General features: G+C 46.5%; 1 protein-coding gene and 1 long non-coding RNA gene across 3 annotated transcripts in view; one reads left to right on the top strand and one right to left on the bottom strand.

Moving 5' to 3' along the window:
- The window catches only part of LOC117076750, a 63,586-nt gene that overhangs the window by 32,125 nt on the left and 8,995 nt on the right, over positions 1-22,466 (bottom strand). The gene's annotated exons all lie outside the window — the stretch shown is intronic.
- Positions 19,675-20,582, top strand: LOC117076747 (60S ribosomal protein L7a-like). The gene has a single exon (XM_033200577.1). It carries the CDS (start codon positions 19,678-19,680, stop codon positions 20,509-20,511), a length of 834 nt encoding a protein of 277 aa, XP_033056468.1. The 5' UTR covers positions 19,675-19,677; the 3' UTR covers positions 20,512-20,582.

The raw sequence follows: 22,466 nt of genomic DNA, 5'->3' as shown, positions 1-22,466 counted from the left end.
CTTGATCACCATCATTCCTATCTCCTTTCCCCATCCTGGTTCCCTAAACACATGCACACTCACATACTCAACTCCCACTCTCCCTGGCAAACTCTTATTCACCCTTCAAGTTCAGTCACGTGTCACTGTTCTCAGCAAAATCTCCCTTGACCACACCCTCCTCCTCTAGGTCGTAAATCACTCTCTCTTTGGGGTCTTACAGCACTTCTTCCCCAACCCTTAACTAATAATACTGTCATGTTCTTCACCAATACACTGGAAGCTCAATGGGGTATGGACTTTGTCTTGTTCAGCGTTGTGTCCTCGGCAGTCTGGTATGTAGAAAGCACTCAATAAAAATTGGTTGAATTAATTGCATTTAATTAAGCCAGGACAATTTTCAGTGAAATGAAACACTTGCCCAAGTTGCTTAAGTTCCTGAAAATTTATTTATCTGAAGAGTATCAATGACTTTGGATAATTATTGAATATATCCTTTTTGTACAAGCTGCGAAATATATGAAGATAAACAAACTTGCTTATAGATAGGTGGGAGAGGGGATGAGATGTTTATAAAAATAATAGTAACACAAAATAGAAAGCAATACATGCCAAGAAGAGAAAGTGCTGTGGGGATTCAGGAGAGAGGGCACTTCTTCCATAGGATTGATCAGGAGTCTTCACAGAGGACAAGCCATTTAACTTGGGACACCATTGATGATGTTTTCCACCCTGAACTTGGTCCACTGGCAGCCATGTGACCCTGGTCTCCTGGCTATAGCTGATTAGAAAGTGAATAACTGACCTAAGCTGAGCTGTTCGTCTCTGTCTCCCAGTGATTTGGTCTTGGGACTTTAGAGCACCAGTCAGTCTTGGCTGGTCCCTTGAATTACAGACTGGTAGCCTCTAGAGCTGTGTAGTTGCAATCCTCTGCAAACTGCTAAGAGATGCAGAGAAAGCTTCCAAGGAAAGCAGAAAGGTGTGACCATGTGGACTCAGAGAGCAAGAAGCTGAGTCCTGGCTTTCTGATGACTTCTACTCCTGGTTCCAATCCCTCAGTGTCCTGCAGCAGCTTCCATCCCACAGATATTCCAAGACACCCCAGGCTCTTTACAGTAAATTCCCCCTTTTTACTATAGCTAGCTGGACTGTACCATTGCAGTTAGCAATCTTGGTGAAGACTTGTTTGTGTGAAGAAATGGGCCATGACCAGTATGGGAGCTGATAGGGAAGGGGTATGCAGATATGTTTTATTTGTCTTCCTTTCCACCCTACACTCCCTCACTCACCCTCAGCATCTCCAGTCTGGTGACCCCTCTATCTCCCCTAAACCTAGCCAGCAGTCTGTCAAAAAGGAACCTTATGACAGACAAAGGTGTCATAGGTGTCTGGAAGTCCAGTCTTTCAGACTCTTAAAATAAATTGGATATCTCTAGTCCCAGAGAATGGCTCCACATCCACGGTCCCTATAGCAGAAGTTACTCACTCCATGGAACAGAGCCCCAAAGCACTGGCACACACACGGATATATGTGTACACACATGTGAGAGGTAAGGAACATGCAGATCTGTGTGGAAACGCTCCCTTAGTGCACATTTTTGGACTCCTGTCAGTGTGTACAAGCACTGCTCGATGGAGAAAATCATAGAGAGTCATCATTACAAAAAGGTGCACTCAGCTCCCTCCTTCTGGTGGCTTTGAGGTCGGCAAAAGTGCACACACGGCAACCTCTTTACAAAAATTCAACCCAGCTACTCTGAACCGAATCACACCCTCAATCAAGGCTTGTACTGTGTGGGAGAGCTCCAGGAGGACAGTGGTGTTTCTCAGGGCGTTGTGGGACTCTGACATTTGGTAAATCGGGTCGGGGAAGAGGGTGGCCAGATTTTATGAGGCCCAGAGGCATACATAATGGGAGGGAGAACTGTCTTTTAAGAAAAAAAAATGTATATATAATTACTTTGGCTGTGGAAAGGACCAATGCAAGTAAGAGACCCTGAAGCTTTTATTAGTGTCACAGGATATTGACTTGGGGGTGGGAAGGTGGGAGCTTAAAATTAAACCCCGATTTCCTTTGCTCTGTGCTTGTCATTTCTATACAAATTGAAGCCCGCAAGGACTGCAGTTCCACAACAGCACCACTTCCCTTGCAGAGGGGATGCCTAGGCTGGAGTGTGGGCTTGCACACCCCCCCGCAGGCTAGCAAGGTCAAGCTCGGATGGAACAGTGAGCCAGGTGAAGAATGTGAACTAGGCAGCTTGGAGAGAGAGAAATGAACCACTCCTCTGACACAGCAATTCCCAAACTTGATCTTGATCCTTTTATTTCTACATCTCACAGATCATCCCCGCTCTCTGGATCCCCAAGTCACAAAATCCCTTCCTTTGGTGGGGGTCGGGAGGTGGGGCAGGTGGAGGCAGGAGGAAGATGTACCATTATTCTGTAGTACCGCCTCTAGGTCTGGGAGGCAATGAAGCCAAGAATGGGAGCTTGGAACCAGGCTTCCTGGGTGTGGAGCCCAGCTCTGCCACTTAGCTGGATGACCTTGGGCAAGTTATTTCAGCGTTCTCTCTGACTTTCAGTTTCCCCCCTGTAAAACTAAAATAAGGTTAGCCCCTATCTCATAGGGTTATCTGAAAATAATTCGGGGAAAATGTCTAACACAGTAGGGCTCACGAGGTTAACTCTTATGGGTCATAACTCACCAGCCAGCAGCTGTTGGATTTTAATGCTCTGGCCTCCCAACCTCGTGAGGATCGTGCCCTCTTGTTGGACAAGTCTCTTTCCTCAACCCTCTCTCTGAGGAACTCAAACAATTTCTAAGATATACTGCCTTGGAGCACAAGACAAGGAACTTGGGGCAATTCTCCCCATTTTACAGCCAGGCAAAATAAGGCCGAGAGCTGTTAGGGGCAGGGCCAGAGGCTCAGAGAAAAGTAAAGGCATGTCTACAAGTGAAGCTGAGGGCTCATGGCTCCTCGGTAGTATTCTCTGGACAGGGAAGGTGGTGGAGTTGTCCCGTGGAACACCACCACTCTGCCTGGTACTCTGCTAATGAGGAGGGGTCGTTGGCAACAGTGGCTCGCCCTGTAGTCCCAGTGACTCAGGAGGCTGAGTGGGGAGGATTGCTTGAGCCCAGGAGTTCGAGGCTGCAGTGCACTATCATTGCACCTATGAATGAAGAGCCATTGCACTCCATCCCAGGCAATATAGTGAGACCCCATCTCAAAGATAATTCAAAGGGGAAGTAGACAGCAAGAGGTCTGGGGAAAGTCATCTGACCCCATGACCTACAGCAGGTGTGCCCTGCTTCCTCCTTCAACTCCACCTCAGCACAACCAAACACCGAAGGTGCTGAGCTCTCTGGGAAAGGACTGCCTGTCAGGAGGTTTGTGGCCTGTGAGTCACAGCTCTGCCACTAGCTAGCTCTGAAATCCACTTCTTCTGCCTGTAAAATCAGGGATTAGGCTGGATGACATCTAAGGTTTTTATCTTAAACCTCTTCAGAAATTGCTTCATCTCATAGCCACATGAAGAAAGAGCCAGAAGTCAATATCCCTGAATGTGGCACTTCCTGACAACCACGACACCTTCTCCGGACTCCTATCATGTCCCAGGGAGTCCTGATCCATGTGGGGACATAGCCTGAAACGGTCAACTGCTGTCCTCCTTGGGCCATGGAACCTCTAGGGTTTGTGAGTGGTAAGAGTAGGTCTGAAGGAGGCAGCAGGAAACGTCCTTGAGAAAAAAAAATCAGGAAAATGATTTTTCCATTTAAAGGGCAATGCTTCAAATAATTTTTTAAGACAGATGAACACAGACAACTGCCCATTCCCAATATACAAATTCCCAAACATTTTTCTTGTTTTCCAGGAAAAACAGGAAAGGGCTCTGGATAAGCTACAGTAGCAAAAATGGAGACATTTGCAAGAATACCTGAACTCTCGGAGGTGAGGAATGTGTAAATGGGTGACTGCAGGTCAATGTGGAAACCCTCTGGTGCCTCTGACGTCCATGTGCCTGCTTAGGAAGATGTATGACATGACCTCCACCTCACCCCACCCTCCGCCATGAATTCCCTTCCTGCCTGAGAATTCTAGAATTCTACACCAGTTGAGCAAGAAAGTACAAAGGAGGACTGACTTGGCAAAATCCCATGGGGCCCTGGTGAAACCAACAGGTTTGGCAATGATTGTGTCACTGTGACCCCAGACAAGTGACTTAACTTGACCATGCAAAAGTCAAGGATGTTCACATCCTGTCCCGCAGCAAAGTCTCTACACTGCAGGGAGTGAGCCCTGACCCTTAGAGACTGACCCCAGCGAAGGAGTCAGGGAAGGTTCTTCTTCCTCCAAGTCTTACCCCAGCCTCAGCATGAGGAGGCTTTGTGATCTGGTTATCGGGCAATACTTCCCATTTACTGGGCTACGAACATCCCTGAGTCTGTAGCCCTGGGCTGGACAAAGGGTGAAAATCCAGATAAAGATTGCAAGACAGTCATTACTGTTGGGGCCTCCTAGAATGATGGAGGAAGCTGCCAGACTAATGAAGGTGATATAGAACACACTAAAATTCAGTCATGTGTCACTCAACAGTGGGGATATGTTCTGAGAGATGCCTTATTAGGTGATTTTGTCATTGTGCAAACATCATAGAGTGTATTTACACAAAACCAAGATAGGCCATATAGTATAGCCTATTGCTCCTAGGCTTCAAACCTGTACAGCATGATGCTGTACTGAATACTGCAGGCAACTGTAACATGATGGTAGGTTATTTGTGTATCTAAACATATCTAAACATAGAAAAGGTATAGTAAAATACAGCATCATAATCTTATGGGACCATCATGATATATGTGGTCCATTATTGACTGAAACACCATTACATGGTGTATGCCTGTAATCCTACAGGAGCTCATGGGGGAAAAACAATGGCAAGTGAAAATTAACACAGCACAAGCCACCGGCCTAGAAAAGAATGGAGGATTGTGATGGCTAATTTATGGTCAACTTGACTGAATCACAGGATGTCCAGATGTCTGGTTAAGCATGATTTCTGGGTGTGCGTGTGAGAATGTTTCTGGAAGAGATTAGCATTTGAAGTTGTGGACCGAGTGAAACAGATTGCCCTTCTCAGTGTGAGTGGGCATGGTCTGATCTATGAAGGGTTCCAGTAGAACAAAAAAAAGTGGGGGAAAGGAGAATCCCCCTCTCTGTCTGACTGCTTGGACTTGCACTGAAGCATCCATCTTCTCCTGCCTGGGAACTTCTTCTAGTTCTTAGGCCTTCAGAACTGAACTAGAATCTAGCCCATGGGACTCTCCAACTGGCCTTTGAACTATACCATCAGCTTTTCTGGGTCTCCAACTGCAGATAGGTGATCATGGGGCTTCTCAGCCTTCATAATCACATGATCCATACCTTATACCTTATAATAAATCACACACACACACACACCACACACACACACACACACATTTCTATTGATTCTGTTTCTCTGGAAAATCCTCACACAAAAATGAACTGAATTAATCAAAGAAGGCTTTTTCTTGGAGAAGGTGAGTTTCAAGACTGCTAATAGAAGGAATAAAGAGAAGGGAGCCTTTGATTCAGACACAACTGATGGAACAACAGTGGGCTATGGGGGATACCTTGAGGGCAGGCCCTGATCCAGGAGCAGGAATGTACACAGCTATCCATGTGTAGAATGTAGAGGTTGTAAGAAGCTCATAGCAAATCACCCCCAAGGCTTGGGTCTGTCTGCCCATCCATAGAATGAGGAAGAAGGTAGACTAGCTAGTCTCTACAGCTCCTTCCAACTCCAGCATTCTACAGTTCACAATCCTAAAAGCGTGGGAAGGAGTCAAACGGTGAGTTGGCTTGGGTTCAGTAGAAAACAGGTGGTTAGTAGAAGGGGAGTAAGCCAGGCTCTTGAAGCATCCAGTCTGAGAGTAATTTAAACATATCTGCCTGGGCTGAGCAAACTCAAACCTCATTCCTGACCAAACATCATCCAGGACTAGTTCTTATAAAGCAGCCTCAAAGCCGAAGGCAACTTGTGTATATGACAGAATATACCCAGCTGGATGCAAAAAGACTAAAATGTTCAAGAAGGTGGGCTAGGTCTAGAAAAGTGCTGCAGCTTCAAGGTGACATGTCCGTCCCCTTTCACAACAGACCACTGTCTGAAGACTGTTGTCAGGCTGAACTGTACCAGCCTTGATGGTCAGGCATTACTCTACTTCCCAATTCTCCAGCTGGCCCTTCTGTCTGGATCTAGACTGGCCTCTACGCCTAAGCTTTTTGTGGAGAATGAAAGGCCCTGAGAGACACCTGGGCCAGAGCATAACAGCCAAGGTTGCTTTAGCTGGCATGGAGAGATGGAGGAAGGGTTTTGGTGATCTGCCGGGCATGAAGCAGTTTTGGTACTCCACATCCTGCCCTGAAGGATGTACTCACTGACCCTTTTCCCTGAGATTCCAATATTTTCCATCCCACAGCACTTTTGCCAATTCATATGAGTGCCATGGGCAGAAATAGGTATGGAAAGTGGGGAGCATAGGAGGATTCCAGCTTAACAAAGCACCAGGCTTGGTACAGGTCATGAAACGTGGTACAGGGAAATCCCCAAACAGAAGTGCCCCAGATGGTTTCCCCATTACTTTGGGTAACTTTCCATTGCCACACACCCACCCCTACCCACCTCCCAGGTCTCTTCTAAAGAACCTATTGCTCACCTTGTGACTTGGCAGACATGAGAATCAAAAGAAGCAATGAGCCCAGTTCCTGAACTTGAGAAGCTAAAATCTATGTGAGAACATGAAACTTATACCCATTCTACAAGTAGGGAGGACCCAACAGGAGGAGCCGGGGCCACCCGTAGTATAAGAGCTCAGAGAGGGGGTGTCGACGTGAGCTGGAACAGTGGGAAGAGGCTTCACAAAGGAGGGACACGGGGTCATGGGAATCAGTGAATGTGTGGGAGGCAGGGCAGGAGTCATGGAACAGGTGACAGACATTGGAGTACAAGATGTGATGGACCATACACAGAAATAGAGTGAAATAAACCATCACCTACTGAGTGCCTACTGTGTGCCAGGCACTTTCCATCGTTATTTCATTTTATCCTCCCAATAACAGCAGCAGTATCTTTATTTCCAAGTTACAGGTGGGGAAACTGAAAAGTTCATATGAATTTAGAGTTGTTCTGGTGGCCTATGAGAAGTCTCTCCCAGTGGCCAAACTGGGGAATAACTTGATGGTGATGGTGATGGAATGAGATTGGCCTGGCCATGATGTCCAAAGTACTGGAGAACATTGCCCATCCACCACCTGAAGAGCCATGAACCAGGAGCCCCTAGATGTCCTTGGAACATTAAGTGGTGGTCTCTGACTTAGGGATCTGTCCTCTTGACTCAGGTGCACTAGCGCTAGCCTTAGCCCAGGCTTCCACCCACAGTTCCCTGTCCCACTCTCCTTCCCCTTCTTCTCAGCCCCTGTTTCTTGTCAACAGGCACACTCCTCCCTAGCCCTTTGACCAGATGATGTCATTAATCACTACCAACTGCTGAGGAAGCCACTGAGGTGCTATCATAACAAGCACCCGAACTATGACTATGACTAATCGAGTGGTGTTAGAGATGCAGAAAACATTAATAATTATTATAATTATTTTTTTCTGCGTTGTGTTTTTTCTGCTGTTTGAGGTTCCAGGCATGAGATGGAGGGTGAAAGGAAGTCCCAACCTTTCCGGAGTTGAGAGGATGTGCCATTTTGTTCAGCCTCCCAACCAGCCTTGCAGTGGGCAAGGGGATTGCCTGCTGCAGCCTCTTTGACTCTCCAAGCAGCACCTTGACAGAGGTCTGAGCGATGCAGGGTGAGTCAGGCCAGCTGGGGGAATCGGAGGCATTCGACCAGAGTGCGACTGCCAGGCCACACAGTCGGGGAATCCCTCAAGGGAACCAGGGACCCATGCTGACCAAATCCAGCCTGTAGGAAAGCCCTGTCTTGCTACATGATGCCTGATTCATGGCTTTCCCCTCCTGGGGCCCAGCTCACATGCTGCCCCTAAAGCAGCCATCACCAGCTGCCTTACGTTATTTTTAAAACTGTTACCCCCAAAATCCTCAGAGAACCACCTCCCTGAGATGAAGAGACTGAAATGTCAGAAGCTATAAAAGTCATTGGCAGAAGGCCCCATTGGGATTTAGCTCCAGGTATAAACCTCTGAGGACGGTGCTGACCAACCCAGATGATTGTCAGCGGCTTGTGTGGGTGTCCCACAAGCGCATTCATGCACTCAGATGCAAATCCTTTTAACTCTAATGGATTCTGAAAGCCCTTCATTCCACTGTCATTAAAATGCAAACCATTCCTGGGGCAAGGGAACTAACATTTATTGTGGTACCTTTGTGCCAGGTACCACGAAGTACTTCATTTCAGCTAATAATATGCCAATTAGTTCCCCATAGCTTTGTTAAGGGACAACAGAGTGTGGCCTCTGCAGCCACACTGCCCAGGGTTCAAATCCTGGTTTTGACACTTACTAGCTGTGTGGGCTTGGATTGGTCACATCACCTCTCTGAACTCAGTTTCCTCACCTGTAAGATGGGCTTAAGAGAGATACATACATCTAGCCAGGCATGCTGGCTCACACCTGTAATCCCAGCACTTTAGGAGGCCAAGGTGGGCAGATCACGAGGTCAGGAAATCCAGACCATCCTGGCCAGCATGATGAAACCCGTCTCTACTAAAAATACAAAAATTAGCTGGGCGTGGTGGCATGCACCTCTAATCCCAGCTACTCTGGAGGCTAAGGCATGAGAATCACTTGAACCCAGGAAGCAGAGTTTGCAGTGAGCCGAGATCACCCCATTCCACTCCAGCATGCGCAACAGAGCAACACTCCATCTCAAACAAAAAAAAAAGGGGGGGCTGGGGGGAATTGTGAAATTGTGAATGTGCTAAACCACAAAGGGTCAATCAGAGCATCATGTTTTTGTCATTACCCAATTTTTTCTAGGGTGGCCCTGTGAGGGAGCATCCATCACTGCTCATAAATATAGCCTTTAATGGAGGGGTGGAGGGGTGGAGGGGTCGAGGCCATGCCAGGTTGGGAAAGGGAAGAAAAAGATGGTTAAGGAATTTAGGTCTGCCCCTGACTCAGGAACACTCAGCAATGTTCACTCAGGAAGTGGGTAGGCAGTTGGTTTGCTTGTATACTATTTCCAGGGTAGACTTTTATGCTGTTCCCCAGGCTTTCTCAGAATCTTGGAACCAAGAGAAGGCATCTCAGACTCAGCCCTCAGAAGCCACAAATATTACCAGGTTGGGGCAATTCCAGAGAAGTGGGCATCTGCCCGTGAGTGGCACTGCTCATCTTAAATGTTGGGAAGGGCAGATGAGCTGATAAATCCAACCAGCCTGGGAAGACCCAGGGCCTCCGCACCCCCACTCAAATGCACATACACGCACACACGCACAGGGCCAAGGATGTGCCAATTTAGATACCCTGTCTGGGATATTACCAGTGAAAACTACAAATCTTTTTCTGGGAGGGTGAAAGGTGCAGTTACAACCTATTTTTAAAAATGTTCAGTTGGCCAGTTACCTTTAAGAAAATGGGGTTTTTACAGGGGGAGGAGAAAGGAGCCTCTGGTGAGGGTGAAGTTCTTGGTGAAGGAAACCACACTGAGGCTTTGAAAGCCAAAGCACCAGTGAGAGGGCACTGGGGCTGGGCATGGGGCACAGGAAGCTTTGGGACTGAGCACAGTGTGCAGAGAGCCAAAGCCAAAACCTAGGGACCAGTCACGGTGGTTCACGCCTGTAATCCCAGCACTTTGGGAGGCCAAGGTGGGCAGATCACTTGAGGTCAGGAGTTCGAGACCAGCCAACATGGTGAAACCCTGTCTCTACTCAAAATACAGAAATTAGCCGGGCATGGTGGTGGGCGCCTGTGATCCTAGCTGCTCGGGAGGCTGAGGCAGAAGAATCGCTTGAACCCAGGAGGTGGAGGTTGCAGTGAGCTGAGATCATGCCATTGTACTTGAGCCTGGGCAACAAGACTGAAATTCCATCTAAAAAAAAAAAAAACCTAAGGACCTCCCGGTCACACCCAGCAGCAGAGCTGCAGGGAATTTGACCAGCTCCATCCTGATAATGAACCAATCACTTTCCAATTAGTCCTCTCTGTCTAACTCTACAGTTGTCCCTTGAAACAATCTCTTTCTTACCAAAAGGAAAAGGATGCCGGGCGCGGTGGCTCAAGCCTGTAATCCCAGCACTTTGGGAGGCCGAGACGGGCGGATCACGAGGTCAGGAGATCGAGACCATCCTGACTAACACGGTGAAACCCTGTCTCTACTAAAAAATACAAAAAAAAAAAAAAAAAAACTAGCCGGGCAAGGTGGCGGGCGCCTGTAGTCCCAGCTACTCCGGAGGCTGAGGCAGGAGAATGGCGGGAACCCAGGAAGCGGAGCTTGCAGTGAGCTGAGATCCGGCCACTGCACTCCAGCCTGGGCGACAGAGCCAGACTCCGTCTCAAAAAAAAAAAAAAAAAAAAAAAAAAAGGAAAAGGAAAAGGTCACTCTGGCATTCTGATTGGTATCTGTTTATTGGTGGATACGACATACACGGTCCATCTTCGTATCTTGATCAGCAAATGAGGTGGTAAAACTGACCAGACCCGGAAAGCCCCTCTACCTAGAAATGCCTTACACACACAGGCACTGCACAACAGAAAATAACTTAGCAAAAAGAAATGAGGAAAGATATCAAAGGTCACCTACCATGTCATCCTCAACTTTCTGGAATCTGGGCTAAGAGAAACCCCTATGGAATCAAGGCTCTTGCCTCCATCCTGCCTGCACTGCCTTAGGTTGAGGCATGTGCTAAGCAGATTCTGGAGATGGTGAAAACCCTAACAACTTTCCAGCACCTCTAACTGCTTCTGCCTCAGCTAGTCTGGTCCTGGGGCAGTTGGGGGCAATGGGGGAAGGGGATGAGGTGTCAGAGGCCTGGACAAGTTCGTAAACCCCCAGACACCTGTCAGAGCCTTAAACTTGCGTCAGAGTCTGTCTCCACCAAAAGGAAAGAAACCAAGAGTGCCACAACCAAATCACAGTAGCCGGAGTGGAAAATGTAGCTCTGACACAGGCCGTTGGCTCTGGGGAAAATTCTGCCGATGAACCATATTGAGACTCAATGTTGTTTATCTTCTATAGTTGCCGAGCTTGGGTTTTTACATTTTACATTTTTTCCCTCTTTTTCTACCTGGGAGGTGCTGGGTATTTTCCTTCCCCTGCAGTAGAGGGGGAAGCAGGCCACAATCAGAGACAGAAACAGAACATGCCATGGGGCTCAGTTTTTTTTTCTGGGATAGTGAAAGGATGGCACAATGAGAGGACCACGCCCTGATGGCATTTTTTAGCCTTTTAAAAACTACTGGAAGAACCACAATGAGATACCACCTTACCCCAGCCAGAACGGCCATTATTAAAAAGTCAAGAAACAATAGATGCCGGTGTGGATGTGGTGAAAAGGGAATGCTTATATGCTACTGGTGAAATGTATATTAGTACAACCTTTATGGAAAACAGTATGGAGATTTCTCAAAAAACTTAAAGTGCATTTACCACTCAATCCTGCAATCCCACTACTGGGTATCTATTTAAAGGAAAAGAAGTCACTATATATATATATCAAAAAGACAACTAACTGCAAATATATGTTTACTGCAGCACAATTCACAATTGCAAAGATATGGAACTAACCTAAGTGCCCACCAACCAATTAGTGAAAAAAAAAATGAGATCATATCCTTTGCAGGGACATGGAAGGAGCTGGAGGCCATTATCCTTAGCAAACTGACACAGGAACAGAAAACCAAATACCACAGGTTCTCACTTGTAAGTCAGAGCTAAATGATGAGAACACATGGACACATAGAGGAGAACAACACACACCGGGCCTGTCAGAGGGTGGGAGGAGGGAAAGGATCAGGAAAAATAACCAATGGGTACTAGGCTTAATACCCATATTAGTAAGACAGCAAACTCCCATGACACAAGGTTGCCTATGTAACAAATCTGCGCATGTACCCTGAGCTTAAAAGTCGAAAAAAACTACTGAAACATAAAAAAAGAAAGTATGGTATATATACACCATGGAATACCACTCAACCATAAAAAAGTATAAAATAATGTCTTTTGCAGCAACTTGGATGGAACTGGAGGCCATTATTCTAGGTGATATAACTCAGGAATCAAAAACCAAATATCCATGTTCTCACTTACAAGTGGGAGCTAAGCTATGGGTTCGCAAAGGCATACAGGGTGGTATAATGGTCATCGGATCCTCAGAAGGGCAGGGGATAAGGGTTTTAAAATTACCTGTTGGATACAATGTTTAGTAATTTCCAAAAAGGGAACTTCAATGAGAAGGTTTCATAGTGTCTAATGACCCTAATGGTCAGAGCATCTTCTTCAGTTCGACAAAGATCTCTCGTACTGCACTATAAGCCCAGAGCAACCTTCTTGGAACGCCAGGACTTCAGATCATCAAATCACTTTCCAGTCAGTCCTCTCTATCTAACCCTACAGCTATCCCTTGAAACAATCTCTTTCTTTCCAAGGAGGAAAAAGAAAAGGTCACTCTGGCATTCTGATTGGTATCTGATTATTCGTGGATACGACGTACACGGTCCATCTTTTACATCTTGATCAGCAGATGAGATGGTAAAACTGACCAGACCCAGGAAAGCTCCTCTGCCTGGAAATGCCTTACACACACAGGCACCGCACAACAGAGAATAACTTAGCAAAATGGAATGAAGAAAGATATCAAAGGTCATCTATCGTGTCATCCTCAACTTTCTGGAATCTGGGCTAAGAGAAACCCCTATGGAATCAAGGCTCTTGCCTCCGTCCTGCCTGCACTGCCTTAGGTTGAGGCATGTGCTAAGCAGATTCTGGAGATGGTGAAAACCCTAACAACTTTCCAGCACCTCTAACTGCTTCTGCCTCAGCTAATCTGGTCCTGGGGCAGTCGGGGGCAATGGGGGAAAGGGAAGAGGTGTCAGAGGCCTGGACAAGGTGCACTAAAATCCTAGACTTCACCACTGTACAGTTCATCCATGTAACCAAAAATCACTTGTACCTCTAAAGTTGTTGAGACCAAAAAAAAAAAAAAAAAACAAAATTTAATTATTGGAGTCACATTATTTGTCTCTGCATGGAGATATGGGTAAAAGAACGAACTGATTATCAGGAGACTTGAGCCTTATTTTATGCTACTGTAAAATAGAATTAATGATTGGATCAAATCTTTAGATTGTTGTAAAACTTAAAATGAAACAATATGAAGTGTCTTATACATAGTAAGACATCAAAGAGCGATAGGGGAGACCAACTAAGACAGGTAGTAGTTTGCCATTGGCCTCGCCTGGGGTCTAGGGCTTGGGTCAGCACATGTCTCAGTCTATAGCATATGGTGGGCACACAGTATACAGTATCAGATAACTGGCATCAGTTAGTCATAGGACAGCTGCAAAGAGTCACACACGCACACACACATGTGAGCACACTCACATAACAGATAAGATTGCTCAAGCCACCTCCGGGATCGTGAAGATGAATAAGAGGTCTGCAGACCAGTGTGTTTCCCCAACCATGTCACAAGGAAGGAAGGTCCACAGGGTCCCCAGGAACCCTGGGCAGAGGGGGATTTTAGAAGGAAGCTTGCTGAAAAACACGGATTCCCATGGCTATGAATGTGGCTGGTGGAAAGGAAAGCGAGACCTGACGGGCTGCACCACATAGTGCAGTGGAAAGGATAACACAGCCCAGGAAAAGATTGTGTGGCTTGGTGGTTTGTGGCATGGCTGGGGAGGAGAAACTCCTGGATCCTAGTCCTACCGCTGGTTCTGAGAAAAGCCACCAGAGCCTCCCTTCTTGAGTCAAGGACAAGACCACAGAGGGGCTCTTTCATGCATTTAGCTATTTTGTGGCTTTTAAGTATTTCAACCTATTGACACATCTCTTTGATCCTCTGTAAAGCAGGAGAAAGAACTGAGGAGTCTCTCCATTTCACAGAGACAGAAATCGAGACTCATTGAAGGTGGAAGACAGCTCACAGTCACATAGAAGAAAGACAAAAACCCGGGCCTCCTTTTCCCAGACCTAGGTCTTTACCATTTGCGAATAGTAAACCTGTGCCTTAGCCAAAATGAGAAAAATATACACACCAAGCTAGACTGTGTCTCCTCTCTATCTCTGGCATATATAAAACATGGGTCCAGGCCACAGGGATGAAATACACACATATGCATATGTGCACACATGCATCCACGCAGGCAAAGACATTTCACAACTCTAAGGCAGGGTACACAAAATACTGCCAAGGATGGTCATAAGCACTGGAGGATTTTTTTTTTTAATGAAATCTCAGTGGAGTCAGGTTGTTAAAGGAAGGCTCATGGAAGAGGTAGTGCTGAATTGAAAGAATTCTGTTGGAAAAAGGGAGGGTGGTTATTGCAGGCCAGTGAAGCCATGCGTGGAAGTAAGGAGGCGGGAGAGTACAGGGTATATGCTGACAATAGTGAGAGCCCCCTTGTTTTGGTTAGAGATCTTGTGCAGAGAACCTGTGGGAAGGAAAGTTGTGAAGGCATTTGGGAGTGCAAATGTCAAGCTAGGTTGGGCTGTGTTCTGAAAGCCCTGGGCTGCCACTGATGGTTTGTGAGAGTGGAGTTTTGCTGATACAATGAGTGCTTTGAAAAGTGAACCTGTCTTGGTGGTTTGAAAAAACTAAGACTTTAAGAATGCTTTCTGTTCTCCTGTGGCTTGGGGGCTGGAGAACAGAATTTAACATGTTAACTTGGTTGTTCTCAGAAGGTTGATGGCAGTAACTACAGCTGAATGAACCTCCATGTGGCCTTTAGCTTAGCTAGGGTGGGAAGTACTGGGGAGAAGGGTGGGGTCAATGTGAAGAGCTCAGAATCCCTCGCACCATTTCCACAGGACCACACCCTGGTTACCGTGGCCCTAGCAGCTTCAACCCCAATTTTCCTACCACTGCAGCCTATAGAGAAGCAAGTTCTGGTTCAATGTGGCCTGGTTCAATGTGGCCTGGTTCAATGTGGCCTGGTTCAATGTGGCCTGGTTCAATGTGGCCTGGTTCAATGTGGCCTGGTTCAATGTGGCCTGGTTCAATGTGGCCTGGTTCAATGTGGCCTGCTGCAACTCAGTCTCTCCTCCTCCCCTCCCATTTACTCTAAAGCCCTCTGATTTTACCTGAAATGAAACAGAAGCCCCAGCTACGGTCACAGTGACCAGAAGCTCCTGTGTCCCACTCCACCAAGGACCTTGCCTTTTAGTCCCCAGCCAACCTTCACTCACACAGAAAGCACTGTGGGGACATTAACTCTCCCTCCACTTGCACCAGTCTTTGGATGTTCAAAGTCATTACAGGAAGCCCAGAAGAGAAAGAGAAATTGTGGTGGTATCAACAGTCATAGCTGTCCTGATAGTACTGGCCATAGTAGCTGTAGTAGTCTCAGTATAGTTATAGTCATTGTAGAGCAAGCAATGGTTTGTCAGGTTAAAGTCACTGAGTGCTTGCTATGTGCTGTGCACTATGACAAGCATTTATCCCATTTTTTTCTCATAGCCAGGAGGTAAGTATCATTATGTTTTCCATCTTACAGATATGATAGGGTATCCTTGGTGAAGACGTATATGGGATTCTGGATTCCAATGGCAGAGCTTTGGTGAGGCCAGCTTGCTCATGACACCCTCTAAGGATGTCCTATATCCCTCCCCTTTCCCTTCCCCACCCCAAGTCCCCGTCACCACCTCTCCCAAACACACAGTTTACATCGTGCAACCCCTTTGACCAGATATATGTTTATACACTTTGGTGCAGGTAGCTTTCCAATTTTGCACAGATGTCTGTAAGTCACTTTTTTGGAACTTGGAGCAACATATTTGTAGAAACTCTACTTATAAATGTTGATTCATTCCCAGTCTACAAAGCAATTGGGTTACACTATAAATAGCATCAAACTTAGTTCAGGTTCTTGGGAGCTAGGGGTCTATGAGATTTACAAAGGACAGCTTCTTTCTCCTACTGGACATATGAACAGCCTCAGGCAACATCTGAAATAGTCAAGGTCATCTTGGGTCAACTTCTGTCACACTCTACTCCCTCTCCCTAGCTGCCCTCTCTGGAGGTCCCTCTGAACTTTCCCCTCTGAGGGGCTGTAGGCCCTCCATTGAAATGCTAACCTTCTGCCCTGCTTAACTACCTGCTCCCAGATGACCTACTCTCCTCCCGACCTGCCCCCGCTCACCAAATCAGCCCCACAGGATCTCCACCTCCGGGATTAGAACCACCCAGGGATTTCAGCATCATTTTCATGGCTTCTTTCCCACCACTGTATTTGACCTCCTGGCTCTCTAGCAGTTGCTGGTGATTTCATAAAGGATTTCTCACAAGCAGGGTTAAGGAAGAGCCAATGGTTGCCACTCAAGTCCATAGAAAACAGGCACTTCTAAATTGGGGGTGGTGTATGTATTCTTTTGCATTATCCGTATGTTTGTGTTTCATGGGTCTTCAGTCTACCTGAAGTCCATCTGCATGGACACTCCTTCAAGGATCCAAGAATCTGCTGATCCAGAGCCTGCATGGCCTGAGTGTTCATACACAGTGGTTTTCACAGGGGTCAGATATCCTGTTTCCAGCACTGGCCATTCCTCCCTACCTGCTTGGCTTTTCCCATGGGATGCAATGGAGGCATTGGGGGACTTTAAGACTTCAAAGCCCAGAGCAGCTGGCAACTCCTGGGACTGAACCAGCACCCAGACTGGCCTCACTGTGCTCTGCCATGGGAATTCAGCATCCCATGGTCACCTCTCTCAAGGGAATGTATTATCTGAATCCCATGTCGGGAGTCAACTACGCCATGAACACTTCCCCCTCGGCATAGGCCTGCGTCGCGCAGGCATCAAAGCAACACAGACATTTTACTGCGTGGTGCAGATAATTGCTTAAGAATGCAAAGTTCTTTCTGAAAGAGATGTGAAGCGCTTTCTAGGGCTTTCCAGTAATCTTCTTTTCTCCCTGAAACAGTCAATGTGAGAAATCCACTTCCGGAAGGTGACCACCTCCCTTCCACACCCCCGCCGCCCCCAGGGCCATGCTCTTGAGGAAAAGGCAGCATCACGTCCTCCCCTACCAAGTGGAGGCTCTTCTGATTTCCACTGCTCTCAGCAGGCCTGACTCACAACGAAACTGCAAGCTCAAAGTGCTGGGGGCCAGGATTGCGAGAAGGAAATACAGGTGAACACACGCAAAAGCTGCCGGAGGAAAAGGTTTTGTTTCTCTTACAGAATGGCACTTCCAGAGCTAGGCAGAAGCTATGAGCTAGAAGAGGCTGACAGGGCCTGGTCTTGTGCTGACCTGGTGGGTTTGGAAAGGAAGGAAAATGTGTATCAGAACCACTCACGTTCGCTCACTCCGGCCAAGGGGAACAGAAGGGGCAGGCTGGGAGGAGAGATAGGGGAATCACAAAATTCAAGGGCCGTAGCTTTGGAAATCTTCTTAGAAAAACAACTTTGGCAAGCCCTTGGCTTACTGATGCAGAAAGCAAGGCCAAGGGATGAAAAGGAACTTGTTTGGGATCTCACAGTAGAAGGTCCGGGGCTGGAAACTGGATCTCGTAAATGCCTGAGCCAGACAGTCTTTCTACTATGAGACTGACTTCTCTGTCTCCCTGTAACATCCTCAGAATATTGGAGTTGAAACCTGCTCTGTTCCAAGTCTTCAGATACATGAAGAGACATACTTAGCTTTTAGCAGCTGAGTATTCCCAAGGAAAATCATCAGCCACTACACCTCGGATGGACTGACTACTTGCCGTATGTCAAGTATTCATCCAAGCATTGTGTACAGTCACTCATTCCGCCCTTGCAACACTATGACACTGCCAATTATCATCTCCAATTGTATATAGATAGTGTCCCACAGGGAAGCTCAGAAACTTGTCCAAGGTCACACAGATGGGAAAGGGCAGAGCTGGGTTGCAAATCCAGTCTGACTCCAGGGCCCACACACTTAACCACCATGCTCTGCTGCAAAGACAAGCCCAAAGACAGAGCACATCTTGGGGTTTCCAGTAACAGAACACTTGGACCCAGGGTAGGGCTGGGGATTGGGCAAAGTGGGGAAGGCATTTCCAGCCTTTGCTGTCAGAGGTATATAAGGTCTGCCACATAAGAGAGGCTCAAGTGCACAACCCTTAGCCACTTTCATGAAACCAACTGACTACCTGATACCAATTTATATCCAACCCACTGCTTGAGGCACCTGAATTCAAGGTTCTTGCTGGGAACAGTCTCAGATCACCCAAAAGCCAAACAGTACAAAAGGTACAAACAGATTATCCTTAATTACTTGAAAGAATAATACTGTTTAGAAAGTATTCCTTGTATTTTAAGTAAGTATTTCAAGTATTTTAATCTTAAAAGGAATACTTTTTAAAATCATCAAAAGAGTATCAGAACCTTGTTGGGTCTCCTTAAACTATTTTGAACTGTATCTGAAGGTTGAAACAACTTAGGGCCTCTGGAGTTCTTAGTCCAGCACCAGGGGAAAAAGAGTTTTTTTCCCCTCCTTCTATAGATGGTCTCCCACAGTCAGGTGGGCAACCAGGGATTGAGCTTTAATCTGACCACACAATGTCTGACCCAGTTCCTAAAAGGGCGCCCTCCTTATGAAATGATTTCTAAATTCGCCAGAGCACTTAGAGTCCACCTACTGTGTGTGCCAGGCAAATCTGCATGGGATGAGAAGAGAATGGCAAGCCAATGATATTGATTTAATTGGATAAATTCTGGCCAGTGGGGCTAGGAAATGTCTGTTTTTATTTTTAATGTTGTTCTAAAAACTGAGAAAGCACAAGGGTTACCAAAGACTCAGCAGGGTTTTTAATACCCCTTGGAATTAAAGAGGAGGGAGAGAGGAGAAAGAAAGGCAGAAGAAAAAAGCAGAGCCCAAAATAAGCCTGCAGCAGAGTCTGTCCAACAGCTCTGTGCCCCTTGACCACGCCCAGCCCCTAGAACCTAGTCCTAGGCCTGGGGCCCCTTGGAGAAGGGGTTTACAGTAATGCTAGGTCACTGCTAAATCAACCCCAGAACTCCCATGGGTTTTGACTTGAAACCACAAACACTGCTTGTGAGGCACTGTAGCTTCCGTGACATGTGAGAGGCTCACAGGAGCTGATAAACTGAAAGACCACCCTGGTTATTTGGAAACTCTGAATAAAGAACACAGCAGTGGGCTTCTCCCTTATCTACCCAGGCCAGGTGCCCTGTTGGTACATCCTCTGCACCTGCCTCTGAGGCCACATTTTGATCATTCTCCTCCCGCTCGTCCTCACCCAGAGACTTCTGTGAAACACTTACAGCATTCATTCTCTAAGGGTGGTCTGAGAAACCTTGAGAGGTCTTCCCTTTTCCACGGGAAAATTTTTATGCTCTGACTAAAACGGCGTTATTACAACAGACCGGATGTAGGAGCAGTTGTGAGGATCCTGCTTCTATCAAGCCAGAGAATTAAAGAGGCTTGGGAAAAAATGCAAAACAATGCCACTCTTCTCACTAAATGTGTTTTGGTTTGGAAAATAGTTACATCTCATTTAAAAATGTCATGCTGTTTTCTCCTCCCGCCGCCCAAGATGCCGAAAGGAAAGAAGGCCAAGGGAAAGAAAGTGGCTCCGGCCCCTGCTGTCGTGAAAAAGCAGGAGGCCAAGAAAGTGGTGAATCCCCTGTTTGAGAAAAGACCTAAGAATTTTGGCATTGGACAGGACATCCAGCCCAAAAGAGACCTCACCCGCTTTGTGAAATGGCCTCGCTATATCAGGTTGCAGCGTCAGAGAGCCATCCTCTATAAGCGGCTGAAAGTGCCTCCTGCTATTAACCAGTTCACCCAGGCCCTGGACCGCCAAACAGCTACTCAGCTGCTTAAGCTGGCCCACAAGTACAGACTAGAGACAAAGCAAGAGAAGAAGCAGAGGCTGTTGGCCCAGGCCGAGAAGAAAGCTGCTGGCAAAGGGGATGTTCCCACTAAGAGACCACCTGTCCTTCGAGCAGGAGTTAACACCGTCACCACCTTGGTGGAGAACAAGAAAGCTCAGCTGGTGGTGATTGCACACGACGTGGATCCCATCGAGCTGGTTGTCTTCTTGCCTGCCCTGTGTCGTAAAATGGGGGTCCCTTACTGCATTATCAAGGGGAAGGCCAGACTGGGTCGTCTAGTCCACAGGAAGACCTGCACCACTGTCGCCTTCACACAGGTGAACTCGGAAGACAAAGGCGCTTTGGCTAAGCTGGTGGAAGCTATCAGGACCAATTACAACGACAGATACGATGAGATCCGCCGTCACTGGGGCGGCAATGTCCTGGGTCCCAAGTCCGTGGCTCGTATCGCCAAGCTCGAAAAGGCAAAGGCTAAAGAACTTGCCACTAAGCTGGGTTAAATGTACACTGTTGAGTTTTCTGTACATAAAAATAATTAAAATACAAATTTTCCGTCAAAAAAAAAAAAAAAGTCATGCTAACATGTAAGGGTTTATTATTGTTTATGACTTTAAAATGATGTCATAGGAAGTATTTTTAAAATTTCTCAGTTTTACTTTCTAATATGATAAATGTTTATATATGTGTGTGTGTGTGTATATATATGTGTGTGTGTGTATATATACATGTATGTATATATAACCCACATAAGTGAAAGTTCTTTGGGGGTCCTCAATAACTTTGAAGACTGTAAAGGGATCCACATAGTTCGCCAACAGCTGACTTAGGGAACCGAGGGCAAGGCTGGACGCAGTTACTCGCACCCACTCCCTTTCCCTTCTTCCTTAGTCTATGAGCTAACCAGTAAATGACAGTCATAGTGGAAGTAGCATGAATCCAAGGTTGGAGGAAGCACCTGCATCTTCACGTGCAATGCAGCTGTGCCTCCAAAATGCACAAAACAAACAGAGTACAGGGAAGATTGAGAGTCAGTGGCACATTTTAGAGGTAAGGACCAGAATGGCCAAGATGATGGGAAGTGCTCAACTTTCTCCTTTTTTTTTTTTTTTTTTTAATGAGACAGAGTCTCACTCTGTCACCCAAGCTGGAGCACAGTGGTGTGATCTCTGCTTACTGCAGCCTCAGCCTCCCGGGTTCAAGTGATTCTCTTGCCTCAGCCTCCGCAGTAGCTGGGATTACAGGCACCCACCACCATGCCCAGCTAATTTTTGTATTTTTAGTAGAGACAGGGTTTCACCATGTTGGCCAAACTAGTCTTAAACTCCTGACCTAGTGATCAACCCACCTCAGCCTCCCAAAATGCTGGGATTACAGGCGTGAGCCACTGCGCCCAGCCCCTCTCCTCTCTTTCATAAGGTTTCTGGAAGGTGTTGCTCCTGTAGGGGTACTGCAGTGGGAAGGCAGGCCAAACTACGCTTTTTAATACTGTGACACTCATGGATCAGAGACAAAATAGAAATGCTGTTCTGTCTGAAAATATTCCAAGGCTCAAAATCTTCCCCTAAGACAAAAATATCTAAGCCAACCTCACTATCATCCCCAATTCCTAAACCTAAGGTACCCAAGGAGTATAAAATAGATTCATAACTGTTTAATAGATGGAAACTTATTGTCACAGACTTCCAACTTCTTACCACCACAACCTCACACACTGTATACATTTTAGACAACTGCCCCTAATTGTTGCTGCAGGCCCAGAGAACTCAGAGTTATTTGATACTTATGTGAGTAAAGGAATTAGGTACTGATTTGAAAAAGAATTGCATTCAAATTCTACCTTTGCCATTAACTACCTCTAGGACCTGGGAAAGTCTTCTCCAGGCCTCTGTTTGCCCATTTGTAAAATAAGACACGTGAATTTGATAATGTGTAAGACTCCCTCCTCTTCTGACATCCTATAGAATTTTTACATTCCAGCAGCCATGGGAGAGTTAACATATGCCTGGAAGAGCACTAATTAGTAATCAGATCAATTCTTTTAAAAACTGGAAAAGCTATAATGGGTATACGCATATAGTTTGTAAGGATAGTGGTTTCTTCAGATGAGTCCATTCTCTACTTATACTTTATAAGAGATGGAAGAACAATAGACATACAGCCATGTAGCACTACAAAAAGTTTAGGAAGCACATGCTCAGCCACTCAGTCAGCCAACAAATATTTAGTGAGAACCTTGGATGTGCCCAGAACCATGCTGAGTACTGAGCAAACAATACTCATCAAAAATAGATACAGGCCCTGCCCTCAAGGTGGCCACAGTCTAACAGGAGAGACAGAGGTCAATCAAATGATCACACAGCCACATGTCTAATTCAAACCAACATAAATACTATGGAGGGGCAGGAGCAAGGTGTTCCGAGAAGATACACCCAGGGGGCCTGACCTAGACTGGGGA

Source organism: Trachypithecus francoisi, unplaced genomic scaffold, assembly GCF_009764315.1.
Source record: "Trachypithecus francoisi isolate TF-2019V2 unplaced genomic scaffold, Tfra_2.0 Lachesis_group5, whole genome shotgun sequence".
NCBI classification, from domain to species: Eukaryota; Metazoa; Chordata; class Mammalia; order Primates; family Cercopithecidae; genus Trachypithecus; species Trachypithecus francoisi.
The sequence above is the reverse complement of the archived record's forward strand: the minus strand, read 5'-3'. Positions and strand labels throughout refer to the sequence as shown.